The 23,432-nt window shown below is 35.6% G+C and overlaps 3 protein-coding genes across 6 annotated transcripts in view; 2 read left to right on the plus strand and 1 right to left on the minus strand.

Annotated features, from left to right (window-relative positions):
• LOC126853358 (epithelial discoidin domain-containing receptor 1-like) overlaps positions 1–15,717 on the plus strand; it is a 127,796-nt gene extending 112,079 nt beyond the window's left edge. The window contains exons 11-16 of the mRNA XM_050599010.1: positions 1,000–1,122; positions 2,796–2,905; positions 6,165–6,365; positions 7,873–7,965; positions 14,946–15,087; positions 15,202–15,717. Coding sequence (XP_050454967.1) covers positions 1,000–1,122; positions 2,796–2,905; positions 6,165–6,365; positions 7,873–7,965; positions 14,946–15,087; positions 15,202–15,549 — 1,017 coding nt within the window. The 3' untranslated portion in view covers positions 15,550–15,717. The remainder of the gene's footprint in view (positions 1–999; positions 1,123–2,795; positions 2,906–6,164; positions 6,366–7,872; positions 7,966–14,945; positions 15,088–15,201) is intronic.
• Positions 1–23,432, minus strand: part of LOC126853381 (uncharacterized) — a 372,343-nt gene that overhangs the window by 347,427 nt on the left and 1,484 nt on the right. For 3 of the 4 annotated variants that reach the window (XR_007687954.1, XR_007687950.1, XR_007687951.1), the window contains exon 2: positions 6,141–6,276. The gene's annotated coding sequence lies outside the window, so the exon portion shown is untranslated. Of the gene's footprint in view, positions 1–6,140; positions 6,277–23,432 lie in introns of those variants that run through there. The other variant, XM_050599053.1, reaches the window with a different exon arrangement.
• LOC126853371 (uncharacterized) lies at positions 20,670–23,251 on the plus strand. Its single transcript, XM_050599034.1, has 6 exons — positions 20,670–20,681; positions 21,047–21,452; positions 21,553–21,789; positions 21,959–22,221; positions 22,293–22,858; positions 23,008–23,251. The coding sequence occupies exons 3-6, from the start codon at positions 21,590–21,592 to the stop codon at positions 23,245–23,247; spliced, it is 1,269 nt and encodes a 422-aa protein (XP_050454991.1). The 5' UTR covers positions 20,670–20,681; positions 21,047–21,452; positions 21,553–21,589; the 3' UTR covers positions 23,248–23,251.

Here is a 23,432-nt window from a genome sequence, read left to right on the forward strand (position 1 = left end):
GACTATAAACCAGGTTATGTCAAAAACAAAAGGAAATATAAGAAAGAATACTTGATTTAAGCATTTGCCGTCCTGTTTCACGATCGATTCCCTCAAAGTCATGAATGCAAACAGCTTCTTCACCGTCGAGTGAGTCTTTTCTATGCGTCGGGATACACGTGTGTCCCGCGGATAGACACATCTGGTACCGCGGTTTGTGTACCGGTTTCCGCGGCGTGAATCGAGATTGATCCGAGCACAATGCTTGAAACGGGACGCTCCGGATTCGAAAGTGCCCGTGTCTACGTCGAGACGTCTGCGCATGATTGACATCCGACAGGGCCACTCGAAACAGTCAAAACATTTCACCCCGCGTGTCGCGTCTGGCCTTGACGCTTCGTAGCAACGCCAATCATCCTTCTCGGCGGATTCACTGTTATCCATAAAACGACGATCACTCAACAAATACACGGTACATTCGACATTATTTCTTTTCATGTCACTCTCATTTATGGTAGCATCAAGTATTAGAACGAGACTTTTGCGATCACTTAGATATATCCTCTTAACTGTACAATCAGTATAGACATTATCAATAATGTAAATCGCGTTGCATTTTATGCACTCCGATTATTCGAAAAATTCGCAAGTAATATAGATTATTTAATATCTCTTTCTACGTCATTCATCTTTAGGAAGAGGTTCTTTCTGATAAAAAAAAACGCGAGATGTATCGAGTCTTATCTAAACATTCTACGAGTCCGTTGACTTTTACGGACAATAAGTTTACGATCAATGGAACACTTGTATGTCGTACTACAATGCTCTCTTTCTACTTCGTACACTCGACAATTCGCGAAAGACGAGGTAAAGCCGTCGAAGGGGGGTAAAGCCGTTCGTCGAATGACGGTTGTAGATCTTGCGATACCCACGATGCGCCCCAGCGCGACTAGCGTGATCATAGATCGTTGATTATCGTTCGGATACACCGCACAATGCATTTGCGCTTTCGTGTTGCAGTCGCCGACTCAACAGGAGGTACTCTCGGCCCTGAAGAGACGTCTGGAGCAGACCAGCGTACCGCTCTTCCCACGGCATCGCCTTCGCATGCTCTCCAAGCTCGCCGAAGGGGCTTTCGGAACGGTAATGACATTGTTATTACACTCGTGAATAATAAGTATATATTTCCAATTGGTCACGAGTTTCTGAATAAGATCGTGCATCGTTTGGTATCGACGAGCCTCGACGCATACGTTGATTAATTGCAATTAATTGCTAATGATACTTGAGCTTTAAAAATTTCAAAAATATGTAACGATTAATTCCTGCGTTCATATTAATACTGTTCTTTAGTTTGTTTTAAGAATTATTTGGACAGACAAAAATATAAAATATGATTGTCAATTTGTCAAGTTTTTAAACGGCATTTAATCTATCTCTCGCTTTGAGCTGCATAAAATTATTTTAATAAAATATAACAAAAATATTTATTACATTGTTAAAATTATTTATCAACGTCACCACGATTGCGCTTACGCGAATAGAAGCAAGTTGAAATGCGATGGTCTATTTCGCGTAAATTCACGATGCAGCAACGTATCGCTGCCTCCTCTGTCGAGACGACGATCGCGAAATCAATCCGTTTGTTGGCCATCCGGACGATTCAACGTGCGCCGGATGCGCAACAATACGTCGATTAACGAAGTGCCTGGGACGCGTTATTCTTCCCCGACACAATGACGCCTCGTCGCGTCAGGGGTCGTCGAGGATAATCAGTTTAGGATGCGTTACAGTGGCTAATAATTCCTCTTTGTTTCCCGCACCACCCTTCTCTTTCCCCCCCAGCATCATCGGACGACGCATTCGTTAATGACGAGGAGGATCATCGAAACGTTCGCTTCATTTCGCGCAGTTCGCCAGTTGCCGCGTCAGAAATCCGCGCGACAGAACGCATCCGCAATGCACGCGCGATTGTGCGGAGTTCACGCGAGATCGGACACGTCGATCTCGACTCGATCGACATGCGAAATCAATCGTCTTCGTCCGGTGGGAAATCGTCGAATCTCTTACGCGTAATATTGCGGAAGGATGCAGTAGTCGTGGTGCATTACGCAATGTGCATACGATGACCGATTATTCTTATGTTACTTGTCGCTACAAAATCTATGGACTGATATAGCTAAGATTTTGATGGAATTTCCTGACGGAATGCATCTTCGAGTATCATTTTTCAATGAGAGAAATACACTTGTTTATTCTGTATCATCCTGAGATAAAAAAAAAAAATTATTTAAAACGCGAATTTTTTTGTTAAATTTATAATAATGTGAGAACAAAAGTATCAATTTTTCTTTTTATTTTAGTTATTTATTAAAATTTTTTGTGTCATAAAAAAGATCCTATAATTTCATTAAAAATAACATGTCAAAAAATTTAGAAACTGCAGAAAAGAATATTAAATATCTCTTGTTAAATATTCATCTATATGCAATTTTCTCGAAGTTGTATGTAATTATCTTTAATGTTGAAAAAAATTCTCCCAGTCTGCTCCGTATAATTGGAAAGCTAGATGAAAGCGTACACGTATCACTGCACTTTCGTGCAGAATTATTATTATTATTTTCACTTGTATAATCGGATAATATATAATATTAACAATGAACGAAGTCGGCAAAAAGCCGGCTTATGTAAAGTCACGTACGACGAGGTTCGTCAAAATCACGCCAAATTACAGAGAATTTCGGCTGTTCCTGAATTTATTCTGGTCATTTTTATGCATATACATAACGCAATTCAAACAAATTATGCACATAAAGGTATACGTGGCGGAAGCTGAAGGGATTCCGGAATACGGAACGACGACTACCCTCGGCAAGCGACTCGTCGCCGTCAAGTTTTTACTGCCGGAAGCCAGCGAGAAGGAAAAGTGAGTATGCGCGTCTGTATAGAAGCCGCAATTTACATTCCGTTTCGTTATAGCTCGATTGAGCGCGCATGCTTTCCTCTCTAACTCGTTTCCCCCGCATATAGGACGATAAACCGTTTAGAGCCACGTAGAGAGACGCATTTTCTACGCGCGCTGGCCGCTTGCGATTTTATGCAGCATCCGTTGTTATCTATCGACCGATAGATCGAGTGAGTTATCTTACCTTCGTAAGCGGACAGAATCGATAGCCTGATCTAAACGATGAAGAAGAATAAGGTGCGATTTTCACAGCGCATCGCAAGACATAAATTGATCGCAATGCGCTAGACTAGATCAAGATGTATGTTCGGATCCAACAGATTTCTTATGCATTAATCGTTTCTCGAATATGTTTCGAACGCATTTAGAAAATCAACTTAATATTGCATCTTATTGCGTATGCATTGATTGGAAATATTAACGGAAAATATTTTCATAAAAACGATACTCGCGCATGTGTGATATAAATGCAACGGAATATATCACGCGCGCAAAAATGTGGCGGTCGAAAGGGAAAAGAATAGTAAATTAAATTGCACAGTCGGAAGAGGCTATCCTTGTGCAGGGCACATTAAATTTGAAGCTGAAAGACGAGCGGTCATATTGGATTTTTTTTTAACAAACGCATGCAACATTTTGCGTCGCGACGCGGCATCTGCCGAAGAAGCCCCGCAGCGGCGAAACCGTCCGGATACCGTCTCGTTCTCGGACGATCGTTCTCGCGATTATCGCGTCAGACATCAGAAAAAGGCCAGTTCGATTCCACGAATGAAACGGATTTGCATACAATGACCGGGAGAGATAGGGTATCGGGGACTTTGGCGTGCACTTCGGGCCGACATATGGGCAGACCTCGTAGTAGTAGAGATGACAAAGCTTCCTTTCGACGAAAATCGACGACCCTCTCCCATTGGATGTCGCGTCGTTCTGAACTCGTTCGCGTTTCGACAGAGACCAACCAAAGAGAAATTTCTTTGACTTTGTGGAGCAATCTGTCGGACGTTTGTGATGTTTGTGATAAAGAATAGCGAACAATTTCACTAATTTTGCGTGTACGTATGTATTTGCTGTCAAAACTCACGCTGAGACTACATTTAAGTAAGTGTCCTTCATCCTTAATAATGTCGCGCGTTATGCATAGAATAATTGCGTATTGCATTTTACAAAGTAATTAATTTACTTATCTATTATCTTTATTACCCATCTATTTATCTTTACACCTATTTTTTGTAGTTATTCTATTATTTTTGAAAGGACCAATTTTTATGTAATCAATCCGCATAATCAGTCTTTACAAAAAACATAACAAAATTCGTCCTATCTTTGATAGAAGGTCTTTGATAAAAGGTCTTTGATATTTTTATTAAGAGAAGAGAGATCGCGAGATTTTTAGCAATTCGCATAGAAACAATCCCTAGAGTCTTCTTTGTAATCTTTTGTATATCGGCGTGACGAAACGCAGTCTCCCCGAGGCCCGTCGTATTTTATCTTGCGCGAACGATCCTTGTATCGCGGATTCCCGACGTCCGCTCACGCAACAAGTTTCCTATCGCGCGGATGACTTATAGTATCTCGTGACTCCGCATGTTCACTTTCCGCGCCGAAAACGAGAACAGCTAAAATCTCAACAAGTAGAAATCTCAAGTCTACACTTTTACGCAAAAGACAACAAGTAAATTCGACATTTTTATTACTTTAATTTTATTATTTTATTATATAAATGTAATTAATTTAGCATTTCTCTTTTTTTATTACGTGCCAGCGTGTTTAAGATCGATTTTTTATTGAATGTCACATCATGTCTATTTGCACGGTAGTTTGCATCGTCTGCTTGTCCGAACGGAATTTGCGGTCGTGAAGGATCTCTGTCCGATTATGTAAGAAGAGTATAACGAGGGAGAGTGCTCTCGCGCTCGTTCGGCCGCATCGGAAGAGGCCATGCTGGCGACAGATAAGAAATGTTTTATGCGTCAAGCCCGGTATCGCGTGTCGCAGTGCGCAACAACCTGCGCTGACACTCTATTAAAAATAACGCGTCGGCTCAACATTGTACCGGTTCATGTCCGTTCGAGACGACAAATAGATCGCTCCTATGGAGCCAAAATTGCAATAAAAAAAAAATTTATTATCTTACGAGAAACATCAATAGCATGGATATAACGATAACATCCGGAGAAACAATCGTATAATTTTTTACGCATATAATTATTATTCGTGTAGCATTATTTATTATGGCATTGCTAAAAATCGTTATCGAAAAGATTAAGGAATCTTCGAGGTCAAAATTGATTGACTGAAACTGTGTCTACATCACAATACGTCGAATACGCATTCGCGGTGCCATAAACGCAGCCAGAATCGGGGAAACATGTCGGCGCAAGGGAAAGGAAATTGTACCGCGAACTTTCGGCTAATGCGACGTCATTAACTCGGATTAGGGTCGGCAATGTTAAACGGGCTATTTTGCATATAGTGGTCAACCTACAATAGGGGGAGGGGAGGGGGATCTTCGTACCTTCCGCCCACTCCGGCGCGAGATGCCGCGCGACAATCGCGCGCACCAGCCAGGGTTCGAAGTTTATGGCAAATCGATACGCATAGGGCGCCGCAGTTTTGTTAACGGCCGCATTAAGCTATCACGCGAGAGTGCCATTACCAAGTCGATCGTAAGTAAGCCCGGAGTAACGATGCTGCGTGGTCGTATAACGTAACGTCGGCCGACGCGCATATGTGCTCGCGTTCTGGAAAACGCTTCTCTTATCCGGAAATAACGTCGCGATCCAACGAACTGGACGGTAACTACGGTCGTTAACGCTGTACGAACGTCTGGACTCGCAATGTAGAAAGCGCGTCACGCGATACGAAAATCATTACGATGAGACGATCGCCGGAGACTCTTGTTACTTTAGAGCGATATCAACTTTATTTCCCGCTGCCCTAACATTATATACATATCTAAAAGGCTTTTCGTACTTGCATATTTTCAAGATTCACTCAAAATTTGATGCATTTGCAATATTATGTAAATACAATAATTGTTAAAGATTGCGCGATGTAATCCTCACAATGATAAACACGATAATTGAAAATGCAAATGAAAATGCATAATCAAACTTTTTCCATTTCGTAAAATTCTCGCAGAGAAAAAGAGAATCTCAATTAATGATTAATGATAATTCATATAATGATAACTCACGGAAACTGGCTTGTTCCGGAACAGGTTGGACTTCCAAAGAGATGTGAGAATCCTAGCTGCTCTGGAAGATCGCAATATCGCTCGAGTTCTGGGCGCCTGTTACCGCGAGGAACCCTACTGCGTGGTGATGGAATATCTGGAACACGGGGATCTTTGTCAGTTTCTCAAGACACACATCACTGCCGAAGACGCACATTCCATGCCAATTGGCGTCAAGACGCTTAGGTAACTTTCTGTGACATAATCTGACATTAATCATCATTCGAATTCGAATTCTAAGCGAGAAAGACCTAAGATCTAAAACAATCTCTCCTTTTAATTATAATGCCACTTTCTGCAATTATTAATCGACACTTAAAAATTAATTCGTTAAATGTTAATTTTTTTATTTAAAGCTAATTGATGAACAAATTTGAAATTATTAAATTTTCTTTTTTTATTTTTCTGATAGAATATGAATACAAATATCGCTTTCGATTATTTTTTTGTCGACTTGTTTTTTCATTGATATAACGAAGGAATACAGTTTATTAAAACATCCACTGTCATTTTTCGAAAAAAATGGCACGCGTGCAGAATGTAACTGTTCTGTTTCATGTAACTGCCGCCGTAGAAATTGAATGTTCCCAAATAAAAACAATACAATATTTTCAAAAAAATATCAAATTGGAGTACCTTTCGCAAATAAAATTGGCGGCAGGTCACCGAGCACATATAATCGTGTTTAGTAAACTATTTGAAAGCAATATCGCTTTGTCGAAAATGGAAATATACTTGTTAATGCAAATATATTGGTTAATGCAAAATAAAGATAAATAAAGATTTTCGAATGATATTGATCTGTTCGCTATCTCACATAAAGCAAAAAATTCAGCAATTTGCGTTTACAGAGCAATGATAGATATTATAAATCAATTTACACACACCGGATTTTCTTAATACGATAAAAATCTCTATAATACGATAAAAAGACCAGTGAATAATGTTAAGTTTTGCATTGTAAATAAGTTTTATGTTTTCCTAATATATTTAATAATGGCATCAACTTTGTAATTTCGCATATGTATATTTACTGAAATCTTATTAAAGATAAAGGAATATTAATGTCATTGACCGGATGTTTTCAATATGATATTGATATTCACGATTTTTATTTAAAAAATGTAAAGTAAAAATAAAAATTTTATATTAAATACATTGATTAACATTGCGATCTAAAAATAATTTTTTGAAATATCAAAATCATTTTAAAATCAGCAAATTATAACATTATAAGTATCAAATAGTGCCATGGCAATCATGATTATTTTACGAAAGAGCTAATTGCATCATATAATTTTACTAGTTTGAAAAGAAAATCTAACTGTTTATTGACCTGACATTAATCGATAGCCTATTATGTAGATGACACATTGTCGGCAATGCATTATTCTAACCCAGTTTAAAGTATAAAGAGATTATAGCTCTCGAAGTGTCGCAATCGTCTCTAACGAACCAGGGCTCGGTTTCATTTCCGACGAACCGCCCTCGCTAGAGTTAACACGCAATAAGTTTCCCCGGCGCGAGTTTGACGCGTTTATTAATCGTGAGCGACACACAGTCCCCGGATTCTCGTCGACCTACACCTCGGAGGAATCTCTCCGAGGCGTCGGCGGTCGAGAGAGGATTCACAAGTACGAATACCTTAACTTCGTCGTAGGAAACTCACGCCACTTCGTCGTCGTCGTTTCAGTTTCAACTGTCTCATCTACATGGCGGCACAGATCGCGTCGGGCATGCGGTATCTGGAGAACCTGAACTTCGTTCATCGGGATCTGGCTACTAGGTGAGTACAATGGGACTTTGTCGAAACGCATCTCTCTTGCGCGGATTCGCTTTCATCTCCCGAGAATAAACTTACACTCTACGGACGCGTCTTTATCATCCTCGACCGGCATTCACTCTGTATCTAAATATTCTATAACTCTCTCATTCCAAGTATGCATAGAAGTACGCGATTTATACATTGAACAATTCAAGCCCATAGAAAAGCGAATATATTTAGATAAATATATGCATCTTATTATAATTTTGTATCATACACGTATGTATCTTAAAAATCAAGATAAATTTATACACACATTACATGCATTTTTTTATCTCATATATTCAAGAAACAGTATAATATTTTTAAAAAAATTGCGTCACAAATCTGCATATAATTTTGATTAGATGAGACTGAAGAATGCATCAGAGATGCATTGATTGAGATTTGCATACAGGAATGAATACAAAGTTCTTTTCGCTTCGATGGGTATGTCAAGCAAATGCAAAACTACAAACAAGGGAATCTTCTCCGTCGACGCGAAGAAAATTACAAAGCTTTCGCGGTAGCAGCAATACGCGCTAAGGGAGTTATAATTCACGGAGATGATCCCCCGCCGTGGAAACAAGTTGAAAAATGCAATTCCGCACCGTGCAATTTATTGAAAAGTAATTTCAAAAAAGTCGGTCGCGAGACCACTCACGAAATAGGTACCGACGCGGCGTAAACGTCGCGGCATGTTTTTTACGTTATTGCGGAAAGGATAAATGGATTCGCTCTTGATTTATTTGCCGATGTAAACTCACTCATCCGTTGGATGTATTTTTCCCCGCCTCGTTTTTCGCTTCATCGATTAACAAGACACCGTTCGCTCTATCGGTCTTTAAATCGTCGAAAATCATCTTTCGACGGATGTGCATTTCGATCCGATTCGAGACTATGCCGTCTGCTTTAATTGGTACAGTCTAATAACTGGCAGAGATGTTCTCTCGTCGCGTATGTGATCGTACTCGGGGGACGTGTATGTACGAAGAAGGAGGATCTTACTATGGCGATGCGCTCGTTAAAATGGGACGACGAGGCACCGATATCGATTCTCCCTATTACATTCTCACGATGAAATTGAATTATATCACTTCCTCTCCCTCCCCGTGCAGTACATTTCCATAAGCCCCCAAACAAACCGAACCGAGAATCGCATGGGAAATCAACGATTTGTTAGTGAATCGTCGCGAGGAATGAAGCGAGAAGAGCAAGCGGCTAGTTATTTCCGTGAGTGAATACTGGAATACGGCTTCAGTGTATCGACGACGGAAAATGTCAGCGTTTCACTCTTTTTTTTTTTTACCCAGTCGCGCATTCAATCGTCGTAACTATCTGGATCAGCTTTTGGCATTGTGTCCCTCGCAGACCACTCGCGCAGAGTGATTCCGTCGGGTTTTTGGTGGCAGGAACGCGCAACTTTGAACGCACAATAGGCACCTTCCTCACAATCCGACATAATGGTCTAATACTTGTTATATTCACGGTCGATATTTTTCTTTTTTCGCACTAGAAACTTTTCCCTTTCATACGCATTATCTCGATATTACGTATAACTCGAGATTATTGAAAAAAGGCCGCCGCTTTTTTTCGTTCAAGTTCATATATTTCTAATATCTTTCGAGATACAAATCAAGATACATTTTTCGCTAAAAGCGCGGCCGTTAAAAAATTAAGAAGCTTGTGCCGATAAAATATAAATAAAGTTGTAATGCCTCGCAGAAGTTGCCGAGTAAGATAGTTTTATACTCTTTTAATTTTTCATCGATTAAAAAGGCAAACATTTATAAAATTTATAAAAATATATAAACTGTACAAAAATATGCGTTGGCCAATCATAAGATATTATAATTTGAAAACCTATATTTGAAATTGCATCGTTCATTCATTAATTATTCCGTCATGACATTTCTATTATGTATATTTTCTTTTAAATACCATACACTTTTTCTCAGATAAGTTCCACATTTAAGCTGCAAATTTTTAATATTGTTTGCATCGCGAAACCTTCGTAACGATCCTCAAACCATATAATGTATACAGCGAGCAATACGAAGTACAACCTGTATATAGAATGAAGTCCATCTACGTTTATTGAAATGCAATGGCCATCTCGCCGAATCGATAGGACGTCTAGATGCACATATGTGCATATATGTATACCTTTCGCACATCCACGCAAACCGTCGAGTTCTCATAACACGCGGGACCTAGTTTCCGGTTGGACAGTGTCTCTCAAACTCTCGCTCGTAAACATTAATAGTAAAGCGAAAGACATTTCTTGCAGGAAATCTTTATAATGATATCAACTCTGTCAGCACTCTTAAGAACACGGTTTGAATCGTCGATTGCAGAAATAGCTGCAGAAGTATTGACAAAACTACGGCTGTATCATCTCTGTCTCTCTTTCTCCCTCTCTCTTTTTTCACATGCAATTAAATCAATAAAGCAGTAATTTAGAAAATAAAGTATTCAATATAGATAAAATTCAACGTTGTCATTATTTTAAATTTATAGATTTTCACGATAATTGACAAGTAATGTGTTCGCTGTAATGCTCGAAACAAGATACCTAATTTATGTTACTCGCATTTTCACAACAGAATGCTAATGGCGCTACAAATTTCAAAATATTTTCAACAGCATTCGCGAGAGAATGGAATGTCCACGCTTGTGCGATTGCAGCGGCTATATAATCCCTTAGTTAATTTTTTAACAAGCTACACATGAGGCTTTATAAAATTTTAGTGGCACTCGCATCGAAACCGCGACGCGTTATCTCTGTCTGTGCTTTTGTGAGAAAAAAAGCGCGATACGATCCGATCGCATTGCAAATAGATCGATACCTTTTGGGTATAGGCTCCAGGATTTAATCAAAATTTAATCAGAATTTAATGGCACCGCTGAACTTCCACTTTGATGGCACACGTCAGCGTGACGAACCGACGATATTCAGTGAAATACGCGACCGTATGGGAATTCCACCATGGGGCATAAATTCTTCGTGACTGGCGGCGTCAAAAGAGAAATGGACATTGCGGATATCAATGGCGCGATACTTTCGAAATGCATTTCTGCTCTTTCTATCGGACGATCTCTGCGCGCGATTTTTCTGTCGCGATAAATGTAAAAGAGAGCCAAGCGAAACATTTTTATTCATTTAAATCCAACCCCTCCCGGCAGAGAATTTTAAACTGTGGAGTTTAAACAGAATCGGAGAACGAGAATGTTCCTCGCTCGAGACAAACTGCCAATCCATCGCGGCTTCTTATTTCATTCGCCAATCCACAGCATATAGCTATAGAGTCATTGTGTCGGAACCGTGCCAAGTGTAAAAGAAGGAAGGAATCGATTGCTGATCAAACGATAATGCAATTCAATTGGCTCGGATGGAAAAAGAATACGAATGAGAAAATTGATAGCTGTGTTTAATGCTTTAAAAGATGGAAAGGATTCGCATACAAGGGCGTTTGTCCAACCGGAAGAGATATAAAGATAAGATTGCACGCGCGCACGAAAGTAAAATCTCACAATTCATTATAGAACGATATCGCGAGTAAACGCTGATGTCGTTATTTTGTTAATGGGGGAGATTGATTATATCGGAGTAAATACTACAAATAGATGTACATTTAAATAAAAGAGAAAAAAAGAACGGAAAAAGGCTGCATCCTGTATGTGGGTATTTCGCATTCCGGTAAAAGAGATTTCCTTCATCCTATTTTGAATCGCAAATGCCGAGCGAGTTTTCTTTAAAGTGTAGATAGTATTTCTAATATCGCGGACCTTTGGTATCTCTCTTCTACTATTGATTCTTATATTTGATATATAGCGCGATTTTGTTTTCGCGTTTATTTACAATTCTAATTCCAATAATACTTGGCAAAGACCTCTAACATGTATTTTAATGTTGTATAGGATTTTCCTATATTTATTAATGTAAAAATATAACATTTTTGATACAAACATTCTGATGCAAACGAAGAACTTTGTTTGAAAAATCTTGCTAAACAATCTAAAAATATTTTCATTCTTTATTTTTACAATATGTTTTTTTTTTTTTTATCAAATATCAACATTTAAACATTTGCAAACTTTTATATTTTACGTTTATTTATAACAATCATCTAGTTTCGCCGACTTCAACGTTAAATCTAGAGTGCAATTTCGAGGGGATACTACGATTCTCCTTATCCGCCCTCGAAGATACCGTGCGCGAGAGTTTTATTCTCCGCTGACGAGAGCTTACGCGTTCGAATAACCGGTTAAAAATTCAAAGAACGGCTTTTTCCGTATGCTCGCGTTTCCCCATCGTACTCTCGTCCTTCTTCCCTCACTTTGATCGGAGTCGTTTGTTTCTTTTGCAACGAACATATCCAATATTCAACTTTCAATCCAACTTGGCCGAACGTTCAACTTGAACGTCGATACTTCGCCGGAACTTCGAGTTCATTATACAGCCGCGTCAATCGGCCAAGTACACTTAATGTTCTCGTTTTTGTCAACAATAGCGCCGGTCCTTGCGTCAAATGGCCAAGCGATTCCGAATTTAACTTCAACTTGTGCAACTTGCACAATGACGGAGACGAGTCTCTCCTTATCCATCGAAGAAATCGTCAAAGATGTTTCGCTCTTTGACAAGAAAGCCTGCCTTTGTTCTGATTTCGATTATGGGAGGCAAAAAGGCCTTTCACGTCATAGCCTTTATAGCCTAATTTTAACTCGACCTTTCATGATCCTTCTTCTTCACAATTTTATAACGAGTGAGCCTAATACATATACTATCATCAATATATCCTCGTTTCTCAATAATTTTAAATTTAAATTCCTTTCTACTAATATGTAAAAAAAATAAATAAAATAGGTAAATTATGAAATTAAATTATTAAAATAATAAACTAAAACATTTTAACAGTGGTAATTATTCTTATAATAATCTCATAATTATGATTAATTAATTACGAAAAATATATTGATATATTAATTACGAAAATATATTGAAGTGGTAAAAATTAATGTATTATATCTATTAAAATAATATCTTTAAAAATATTGACAATTTCAAATAATTATAATTGAATATTTTTTGAATTATAATTGAAATTTAATATATAAAATATATACTAATATAATATTTAATATATCGTTAATTATTAAACAATAAATTATTAAAAAAACGAATAATAATACGGGAATTTATGTATTATGAAATTAACGTGTTAAGACTTTCGGAAGTTTACGTTTATGTTTTATAATTTTTTTTTTTTTTGTTTTTGTTTACGTGTTCTCTCTTTCAGAATTATTATTTCTGAAATTAATGCGAGCGATCAAAGTTCTAACTACTAGATTATACAGCGGAGATCATCACGTCTGATTTATACTGCAACAGCTTCAATGCGAGGCGTGAACGTGGCTTATTGCATTAGTGTCGTACTCTGCAACAGGGAGGACCGGGGTGAACCCCATCGACGCAATAGCCCGATGGCGAAGTAGCCAATAGCAATGATCGATAAAGCGCCCCTAATTAACCAGGTTCTGCCGCCAAATTGGAGCTTTGTTCTATCAGCGAAATTAATTGATTCTATCTATTCTATACCCATGCTCCATGGATAACGTTTGGCTGGCCGTTTCTCAGATAGCGAAGATTAGTTCGTCTTTAAAGCGAGCCGGTCAATGTCTGGAGCTTTGAGCCGAGTTGCATGAATGCTTTCCGTCTCTAAGTTCTCCTCAGGGGATCCTCGAACGGTACCTCTCGTGAAACTCGCTCAAAGGATGAGTGGATGAAATATCAAACGCGATAAGATTAAGTAACTCTATATCCATGTATTATAATATTAACAACAAGATTAAAATACTGCTATACTGCTATCTCAGTGCGGCTGTTGTCGAATAAATACTCTTTATCGTTACACATCTTCTCTTATAGAGAACAATTTACGATAATCGTTGCGCGACAATCCGATTAAATACTTTTCGATTGCCCGATGGGTAAAATTTATTTAAGCATTGTGTACAATTGCTCATTTCTGTGTGCTTAAACAGGAAACGTAGCTCGACCACATTCGCGAGCAAATGCCATTGAGCTGATTATAACATACTGGGGTAAGCCTTCAAGCGTGGGGAAGTGACCCAATTCGTGAAAAAGGATGCATATATACTGTGTGGATCGTTATCTTTGTCAGAAATTCACTAATTGGTTGAAATCATTATAGCATCATAATCAAACACATTGACCTCGTGTGTATTTTACGCGTTGAAAGAAAAATAAATAATTCACAATCATTTTCAATTTCATTGTTTAAATTGATAAATAAAATCAAAATATTTCCCGAAAGCTATGTATCGCTTTTATTGTTAAATATCTGAGAGAATTTTTAACTCAAGTAGTAAATGTAAAAAGATACAGAAATTAAAAATATATCTGTCTCTTTCTACTTTTGACCCCGATTTTCTATAGGATAATATAAGGAAGGCTCACTACAATATACTATAGAGTTCACTGACAAATGCTGCATGTAGACAATTATTCTCGCTTCCGGTTGACTGCGATGCACAGAATGCGTACGCGTATGCAGATTGCATACGCGGGCATGCTATGCTCTCCACGTATGTAACCAACGAGAGATCAATCCGGCCTCACAATTGCACCTCTTTCGTTTCACAAACATGAATCGAAAAGTATTTAATCTAATCGATAACAGAGAACGCAAATTTGCAAACTCCAATGATTGTTATTTATAATATGCTATTAAGTAAATCCAGAAATATCCTAAAACGTCAAAAATTATTTTAAAGTCTAATTATTATATCATTCGCTCACACAATTACGAGTATCCGGCATAAATTAACGATGATCGAATAAAATAAAAATAGAAACGTAAAAAAATGCGGATTCTTGTCACGATAAAATAAAAATTAATTTATCTCGTATTCTTTAGAAGTCATAATTTTGTTTGCAGAAATTGTTTGGTCGGTAAAGCTTATCATATCAAAATCTCGGACTTCGGCACGGACAACGAACTGTACGCTTGCGATTACTACAAAGTCGATGGAACTATGCCGTTGCCGGTACGATGGATGGCTTGGGAGTCAATATTTCTCGTAAGTTATACGATATATAATCTCAACGGATATCGAGATTGATGACAATTTATTAAGAGAAACAACCATAAATCGTGCGTCGAAATATGACAGTGAATCGCATCTAATTTTCAGGGAAAGTATACGACCAAGAGCGATGTGTGGGCTTTCGCAGTTACTCTCTGGGAGATTTTGAACCTCGGCAGACGCGTCCCTTACGAGCACCTGTCCGACGAAGAAGTGGTGCAGAGCCTGCGGCAACTGCATCACGCCGCCGATTGTAACAACGTTAATCCCGAAGATGGCTGCAAGGAGGATTCTGGAAATGTCTTTGATTATCTACCGCGACCTACCGCCTCCTCCAAGGACATCTACGATCTGATGCTCGAGTGCTGGCGACGAGAGGAGAATGAGAGACCGACTTTCCGTGAAATATCGCTCTTTCTGCAGCGTAAAAATCTTGGATATGCTCCAACATCCTGATATTGAGCCCCAAACTTGAGCAAGCGCGACGTTTTTAATAATCATCCCGCGAATCGGAACAAGTTCGGTTCTCAAACGGGTCGACGAGCGTGCAGGCAATGTCCTCATTCGAAGAAATGCAAGGAACGAACGACGAGTGAGTGAGAGCGACTAGCGAAAAAAAAAGAATGATAGCGTGAAAGGAAGACAAATATATATCACGACATCGAAAAGATAAGTACAACGATGGAATTTTATTGCCTGTCAACGAAACGGAACGGGGATTTGAAGTTTTATGACAGAAATCGATCGTCCTTTAATTTTATTTCGATTTATATTATTTTTTTTCGCGGAGTGATGCACGTAATAACGGACAGGAAATACAATTAGAATAGATAGAGAAGAGGAGTAAACGCGAGAGTCGAAGATTCACTATATCGAAATTTATCGTAAACGAATCATTCGCGTGCCGCAAATACGAGACTGATGCTCCGTGAAAAATTCTTACTAACGAAAGTGCATATCTTATCGATCTAGAGCACGATGTCGCGAGAATGTGACATCGGATCTCGACGCGAGTATACTCGCGACAGCATTGTGCAACGATCTATGTAGCGAAATAAGCGTAGAATTCTTTCTCGAATGTAAAGAAAGGCAAAGACGGATACGAATCTGTGAATACGACAATCGGACGAGAGCAGAATAAAAACTTGCCCGTCGTAGATAGCCGCTCTGTGGAGAATCTCCGAATGCTATCGAGAGAGACGGATGTTTGCGAGGTTGTTGAAGAAAATCGTCTCGCAATCGTCGAGAACTTAGGAGCAATACCATGTAACTGTAATACAGCTGTGAACATTCCTGCACGGGTGGGTACCTACACTAGGCGCGACAATTACGCAAATAGGAAGGGAATCGTTACTTAAGAAGAATAATATTAGGATTCCTTCGGGATTATATCATTTCGATTAAGGATTTAATGCAAAAATGTGAATCACATCGACGTACGGCAATATAGCAGCTACGATATTAGACGCTAGAACAACTGTTCAAGTTAATTGTAAAGCATTATAACTGACAATGCATATGTTTTATGAACGTGTGGGTGCCTATTTTCTCCTTTTCTCCCTTCCTCTTTTTTTATTCTCCTTGAAAGCGTATATTATCGCCCAGATATTTTGAAAAGAAATCTACATGTGATTTACATCGCGAAATTCTTTATCGTTACGAAACATATCGCGAAACGACGAGTGATTATCATGTAGTATTAATAACGTTATCTTTCTCTCTCTCTCTCTCTCTCTCTCTCTCTCTCTCTCTCTCTCTCTCTCTCTCTCTTCGATGGTGAAGAAATGAATCCTCTTTTTCTAACACTATTTTTCGTTAATAAACAGATCCGTGTGAAATGTAGCATATATGAGAATACTTAAATAACTTGAAAGACAGCCAGAAATGGCTGTAAAGATTTCTCGATAATACATGTTTATTCGAACGATATCACTAATTGCAATCGCAGTTAACTACTTGTATGTGAGTTGGATTCGTTAATATTAGAACACTAGACGAATTATTGTAAGTTGTAAACGCAAGTAGACGAAGAGTAATTTTATCTATTCTGCATTAAAAGACGGTTATAGACTACGTATCATATGACTACGACACATCATAATTATAACTTTATATGATAGGCGGGATCAATGAAATTAGGATATTGTACAGATAGGCGTACCGTAGTAAGGAACCGTTATTATTGCATTTTTCGGGAATGATGGATAAAATTAAACGGAAAAATCGAACTATCCTTCTCTGACAATGAGAGCGTTATACACTCGCTTGCAATTTAATATTAATGTGAAAATATACAGGAATTGTTTAGCTTCCGACAAAATGTTCGTAGTGAGGTAATAAGTTGACGAGTTCAGCCTATCGGATACGTTTTTTCTTAAAAATAAAAAAAAATAATAAATAAATGAAAGCACGAAGAGAATATAGAAAGTAGCCGTGTAATCAACGTTTTAAACTTTAAAATTAATAATGAACTCGCCGTGTCATTATCTCCATCGTACATACTCCAATAATTTCTCTTAATTGACTTGTTAAGTTCCGCGTATTTATATATCAGATGGATACGATTATAACTTATATACGACATTTAGCGAATAGGCGCGATGTTACCGTTATATCATTAAAAAATACTATTTATATAAATTAAAATGTACTGCCGCATAAGGAGTAGATGATACGGAGGCATAGCCATATGTAGTTAAAATACACGCGTTGAATTTAAACGTAACTGGAATTGTTTCTATATCACCGAGATCGAGATGTCTTAAGGAAGCGAATGAAAGAAAAATCACGGTCAATGCAAATTCAATTCATATGAATTACGAGATAATAGAGATAGGCAATTTTTGATCTTGTCAGAGGTAAATAGTAATAGCCCATCGATTATGCATTAAGTGTAACATTCTAAGTGCGTAATTTAAATTTTGTATAAAAGCGCCGGTCGACAGATATATAATTTCGTATCATGGCGAAATTTTGGCCAATCAATTTTTCGCACCGCGCGATTGCGACTGAGTTGAAACAATAATATCTATTGTCGATACAATTTTAGTCCGAAGCAGACTGCCATTACTTTTAGAATGATAATAGAAAGAATGAATTGTAGTTGCGTTTAGATTCGCCAATACAAGCATAACGCTGCCTTTGGCTATATTGTTGCCCCTGCTAACGAGTAACTTACTTGTCTACTCATGTGATAATTTAGTATATTCCTACGTACCTATCTCTCTGTACCTACCAATTCGAAAATCTTGCTAGCGAAAGGATTATTCGAATATATCTTATTTTTATTATAAATCATAATTCAGATAAAAGCTTAGATTAATATTTGTTTAATTTTCTTTAAAAAAATATTGAAACGCAAGATAATTATAAAAAAGACATAAAAAGTTACGTTAGCATCTAACAGTGTCATAAATCAACCTAAATCTACTGTACACAGTTGCTCCATAATTTACTACAACTCGAACGTTAGAGAGAGAAGTGAGCAATACAAACAAAATGGAAACAAAACATACTTAATCCTTTCTCTATGTAAAGATTTGCTATTATAATATAGATAATTTATTTCTATCTAGCGTGCCCTTTTTCCAATGATAATTAATTATATCCTTTGTGAACAAATCGAGCTCTATCAATGGCATCATCGAGGTAACCATATATCAGAAACGATTAATAATAATCGGTTATTTTATTCGAGCCTTGTAAAGTATATACGAACACGCTAGATCGATAGAAAATTTTATTTCTCTTTAAAGGCCTTACGTGTTAATAAGCTCAATCTTAATTGCAGCGATATCTCTAAATCCTTATCACGACATACACTGCTAATTCCTTCGATATATATTTTTAAACGCGTATGATCGACAATCACGCTTGCGCCTCGGAATTTTAGAAAATATTTTTAGCACTAATCGCGATTTTCTTGAAACACGATTATATTCGACAGAATTGGTATTTCATAATTATTTCCATAGTATAAGGATGATTCTTTTATAGAACAATCTGATTTTCATCAATCGAACATAATTTTAATATAATTATATAATTCTTTTAGCGCAAAGAGGAAAAAGAAAAAGATATTGTGCTTTTTATATATATAATATAGCCTAATAATATGCCAATTCATGAAAGAGAGATAGTTTGCACGATCAGATAATCATGTTTTCAGGACAAAAATGAACATTGTAGCTTCATTAATAATGATATATTAATATATATTAATATATTAATATACCGTGCAGTATCACGATTAATATCATGTATTCGTATATCGTATACGACCGTCATGTTTAATTTAAAAATTATTTCACAGTTTCACAATGACTACATCGTACAAAATAATATCACTACGGCTAAAGATCATAGCAATGAAATTAATATTACAATTAATAACAATCGTTGTATGAATATTTCGTTCACGCGAGCACACATGAGAAATATGATTTCGATATACCTGATTGTTGATCTCTATGTTTGGAATATCGAGGAGGCTACAAGTAATTGTGGGAAAACTGGGAAGAGCTCATCTAGTTGTATCTTCTATCTAGGTGTGGGCAACGCCATATCATTCGACTCGGCCGAATTTTGCATTATATTTTTTTCTATGAACAAATATTTCCTTCTTAAAAATTACCCGATAAACGAAAGTGTATGTCGAGATTAAATTAAAATCAATAAAATTATTCGATCCTTAACAAAAAATGAGAACTACAACGAAACTAACCACCGGGTTGCCCATGCCTATTCTACGCTATCGAACCTTGATCGTTATAGTCATAAAATTATTTTGTACTAAGAACTGTTTATAATTTTGTATCTAATCTCTGTAAATATCAAGCAGATTGTCTATGAGTAATAAAGCTTGAACAAACTCGATTTAAGTAGACTATATAAACGGGAAAAAATATATATATATATAAATACAAGTATTTATAATATATCTATATATTTTAATTAGTCGTATAAGGCAGCAATCGCGAAGAGATGTAAGTAAATTTTGCGTGTAAGCGCGGATCGGTAACGTAACAATGTACAACGATCTAGGAATTATTTGTATAATATAAAGATAATTAAGGGACAAATCATAAAAGTATACATGTTACTCAGTAGTCGCGTGTGTATATATATTTATACATACATACATACATACATATATATATATATATATATATATATATATATATGTATGTATATATATCATATATATATATATATATATATATATATACTATACATTTAGAAATTAACTAGTCATGTATGGCACTTTATAATGATTAAAGTGTATCCCTGACACGAAATGCAACGTGTACTGTTCTTTGATTATTCTCGCTTTAATATAAATGAAAAAAGATGCAATAGTCTATTAATACAATCAGATAAAAGATCAAATTTCGAAAACAAATTATCATTTCATCAACTTTGCCAGAAGTTTATTAAATTCGATCAATCGCTGCGTATACAGAATAAATTCTATAAAAATCGTCAATTGTGCGTCGTAGAAAGACTTAAACGCATCTTTTATATAAGTCACATGTGTATCTCATTAAAAAAAAAAAAAAAGAAAAGGAAAGAAAAGCAACATGCCACGTGTAAGTTCTATTATCCATTATTCATAATGATAAACTCTATTTATATTGGACAGTGGAATGAAAAGTTATATTACTTATTTCGTGAAAATATCCTATCCTCTCATACATTCTCTCTCTTACATTCCATGATCCTATTGCAAGTATAATAATCAATAATCGTGCACGAAAACAGATGCATAAAAGAAGTTTTTCTTTTAAAAAGCAAATAAGACAATCAGAAAAAGATTTTTCCCACATTATTTATTTCGCGTATTTCTCTTCTTACTATTCATATGTGTTTATATATTGATACGTCCTTGGATGAAGAAAATATTTCCTTCGTCAAGGGTACATCGATGATTCATACTACGTATTTCTTTCACTAGCATAATATCTGTTGAAAGAGGGCATCACGATAGGTTCTCAAGCTACGCAACTCCCATACGCGACTAGCCGGACTAGCGAATCTTTCATACTATATATTCAGTCAATGTTTATGTGAATGAATGTTTCGTGTATCAATGACATTATGACATATATATCTATTAAATTGTTGAAAATATCTGATCACTCACTATGACGAACCAGAGAAGTAATAATCTTAAAAATATATTGTATATTATACATGAATCAAAAAATAAACACTGGACAAATATGAATATACAAGGTTAAATAATTGTGAAGTGAGAATGAAAATTTATGTATATATATAGTATGCATATATAAAATTTCATAATAAATATACAAAACGAAATAACTCAAATAAATCTCTTTAAAAAAAGAGAAAAAAAAGTTGAGTACTGTTCTACATATATTTTATTCTTCTAAATATAGAATTATTGTAATGTTTAGATTTGTAATCAAGATTACAACAAACTTTTTGATTTTACAGATATATCTTTCATGTATAATTTTTAAAATTATCTGACATGATTGATATAGACATAGACATGTTTTATATTATACCTCCAAATGGAGAAATACCTTTTCATATTTTGGAAGATTGCATTCTAACTAGATTAGATTATTTACGACATCTATATGAAGGATCTGTCAATAAATTTGATGGAAACTTTGAATATTTATTAGAAAATTCTGCTCATGATAAAATTGGACATTTTGTATTACGGTAAGTACATATCATGCAATTAATATAATTTCTATAGAGAGAATAAATCTAAATATAATAAATGTTAAAAAAAACATGTACATACTATAGAAATTTTATATTAAAAGAATTGTAAATTATAAATGATTATGAAATCCATGTTTCTAATAAATTGCTATTTTTGTTTTAGGTTATTAGCTTGTGCATCATCAGATTTACATTTATACTGGATAACGAAAGAATCATTATTATTTAGACATAGATTAGATAATATATTACCTAGACAACTATATAGATTATTGAAACAAATTATATGGAAGATGCAAATATTTAAAAATGAGAAGACTGCAACTGAAATAACTCTGATTGAGTTATGCAAATTCTATTTACAACCCTTAATTTTTAAACATCTAGTATCAAATTGTCATGATTGCACTGACTTTCAATATGAAAGTAAGCATTATAATGTACAAATATATATATTTTATGTAATTTATATAATAATATTCTATATTTTTTTTCAGTAAGATTTGAATTGGTTCCAAACTTAGTGAAAGAAAGAGAATTAATTATTAAAAATGGAAATGTTATTACATATTGTTCAAACTGGAAAAAAGTACTTCAATCCTTATTTTGTAATTATGTAATTAATGAAGTGAGTATCATGAAGAAACAAGCACTACAAACTATAAAACATGATCTTAGATTTCACATTTTAAATCAAAAAGTTCAATCGTATCTTTTCAAGAAAAATATTGCTCATGGAAATATAACTATTGATAACATAGATGTAAAAGCACAAAAATTTCCCTTATGTATGCAACATTTACATACTGTGTTAAGAAACAGACATCGTCTTAGTCATTATGCTCGCTTATACTATAGCCTTTTTCTAAAAGAAATTGGAATGGAATTAGAAGATTCAATCATTTTTTGGAAGCAAGAATATTCCAAGCCACATACTTGTTCTTCAGTATGTTCACATAATTGGCAATCAAATGAAAAAAAATTCATATATAGCATTAGACATATGTATGGCTTAGAAGGATCTCGAAGAAATTATAAGACACCTGATTGTAATTTAATTTGTGTAAGTATAAAAATTTGATGAATTTTTTTTTAACTCAAAAGCTTTACATATATTATATATTAAAACAGGAATAATTTCTTTTTAATAAAAAAAAAAACTATTCTTCCAAGTCTTTTAATTTTTTTTTTTTAATTGAAATTATATTGCAGGGTGGTATTAGTAGTGCAATGTACGAAGGTGGTTGTCCTTTTAAAGATTTTAATATGGATACACTCAAAAATCTTTTACACATTTCATTAACTGAAGATGAAACAGACAGACTTATAAGTAACATATCTAATAAAAGACCAGAAGTTCTTTGCAGCGCTTTTTTGAGACTTTTATGCAAAGATAATATTGACAATGTCATTAAAAGTCCGGTAGAATATTATCACAGGATGAATGATTAAATATATATCCTATTATAAATCTATATAATAATTTGTATTATTTATTCCTGCTGATATTTTTAATTAATACTTGTATATTATAAAAAAATTTTGTCAATAAATTTTTTGTAAATATTACAAAGAAAGATGCAGCTAATTTATATCTAATAAATTATATTAATAGTATAAATTATATAATTATTAAT

The sequence above is a fragment of the Cataglyphis hispanica genome, chromosome 12, assembly GCF_021464435.1.
Source record: "Cataglyphis hispanica isolate Lineage 1 chromosome 12, ULB_Chis1_1.0, whole genome shotgun sequence".
NCBI lineage: Eukaryota > Metazoa > Arthropoda > Insecta > Hymenoptera > Formicidae > Cataglyphis > Cataglyphis hispanica.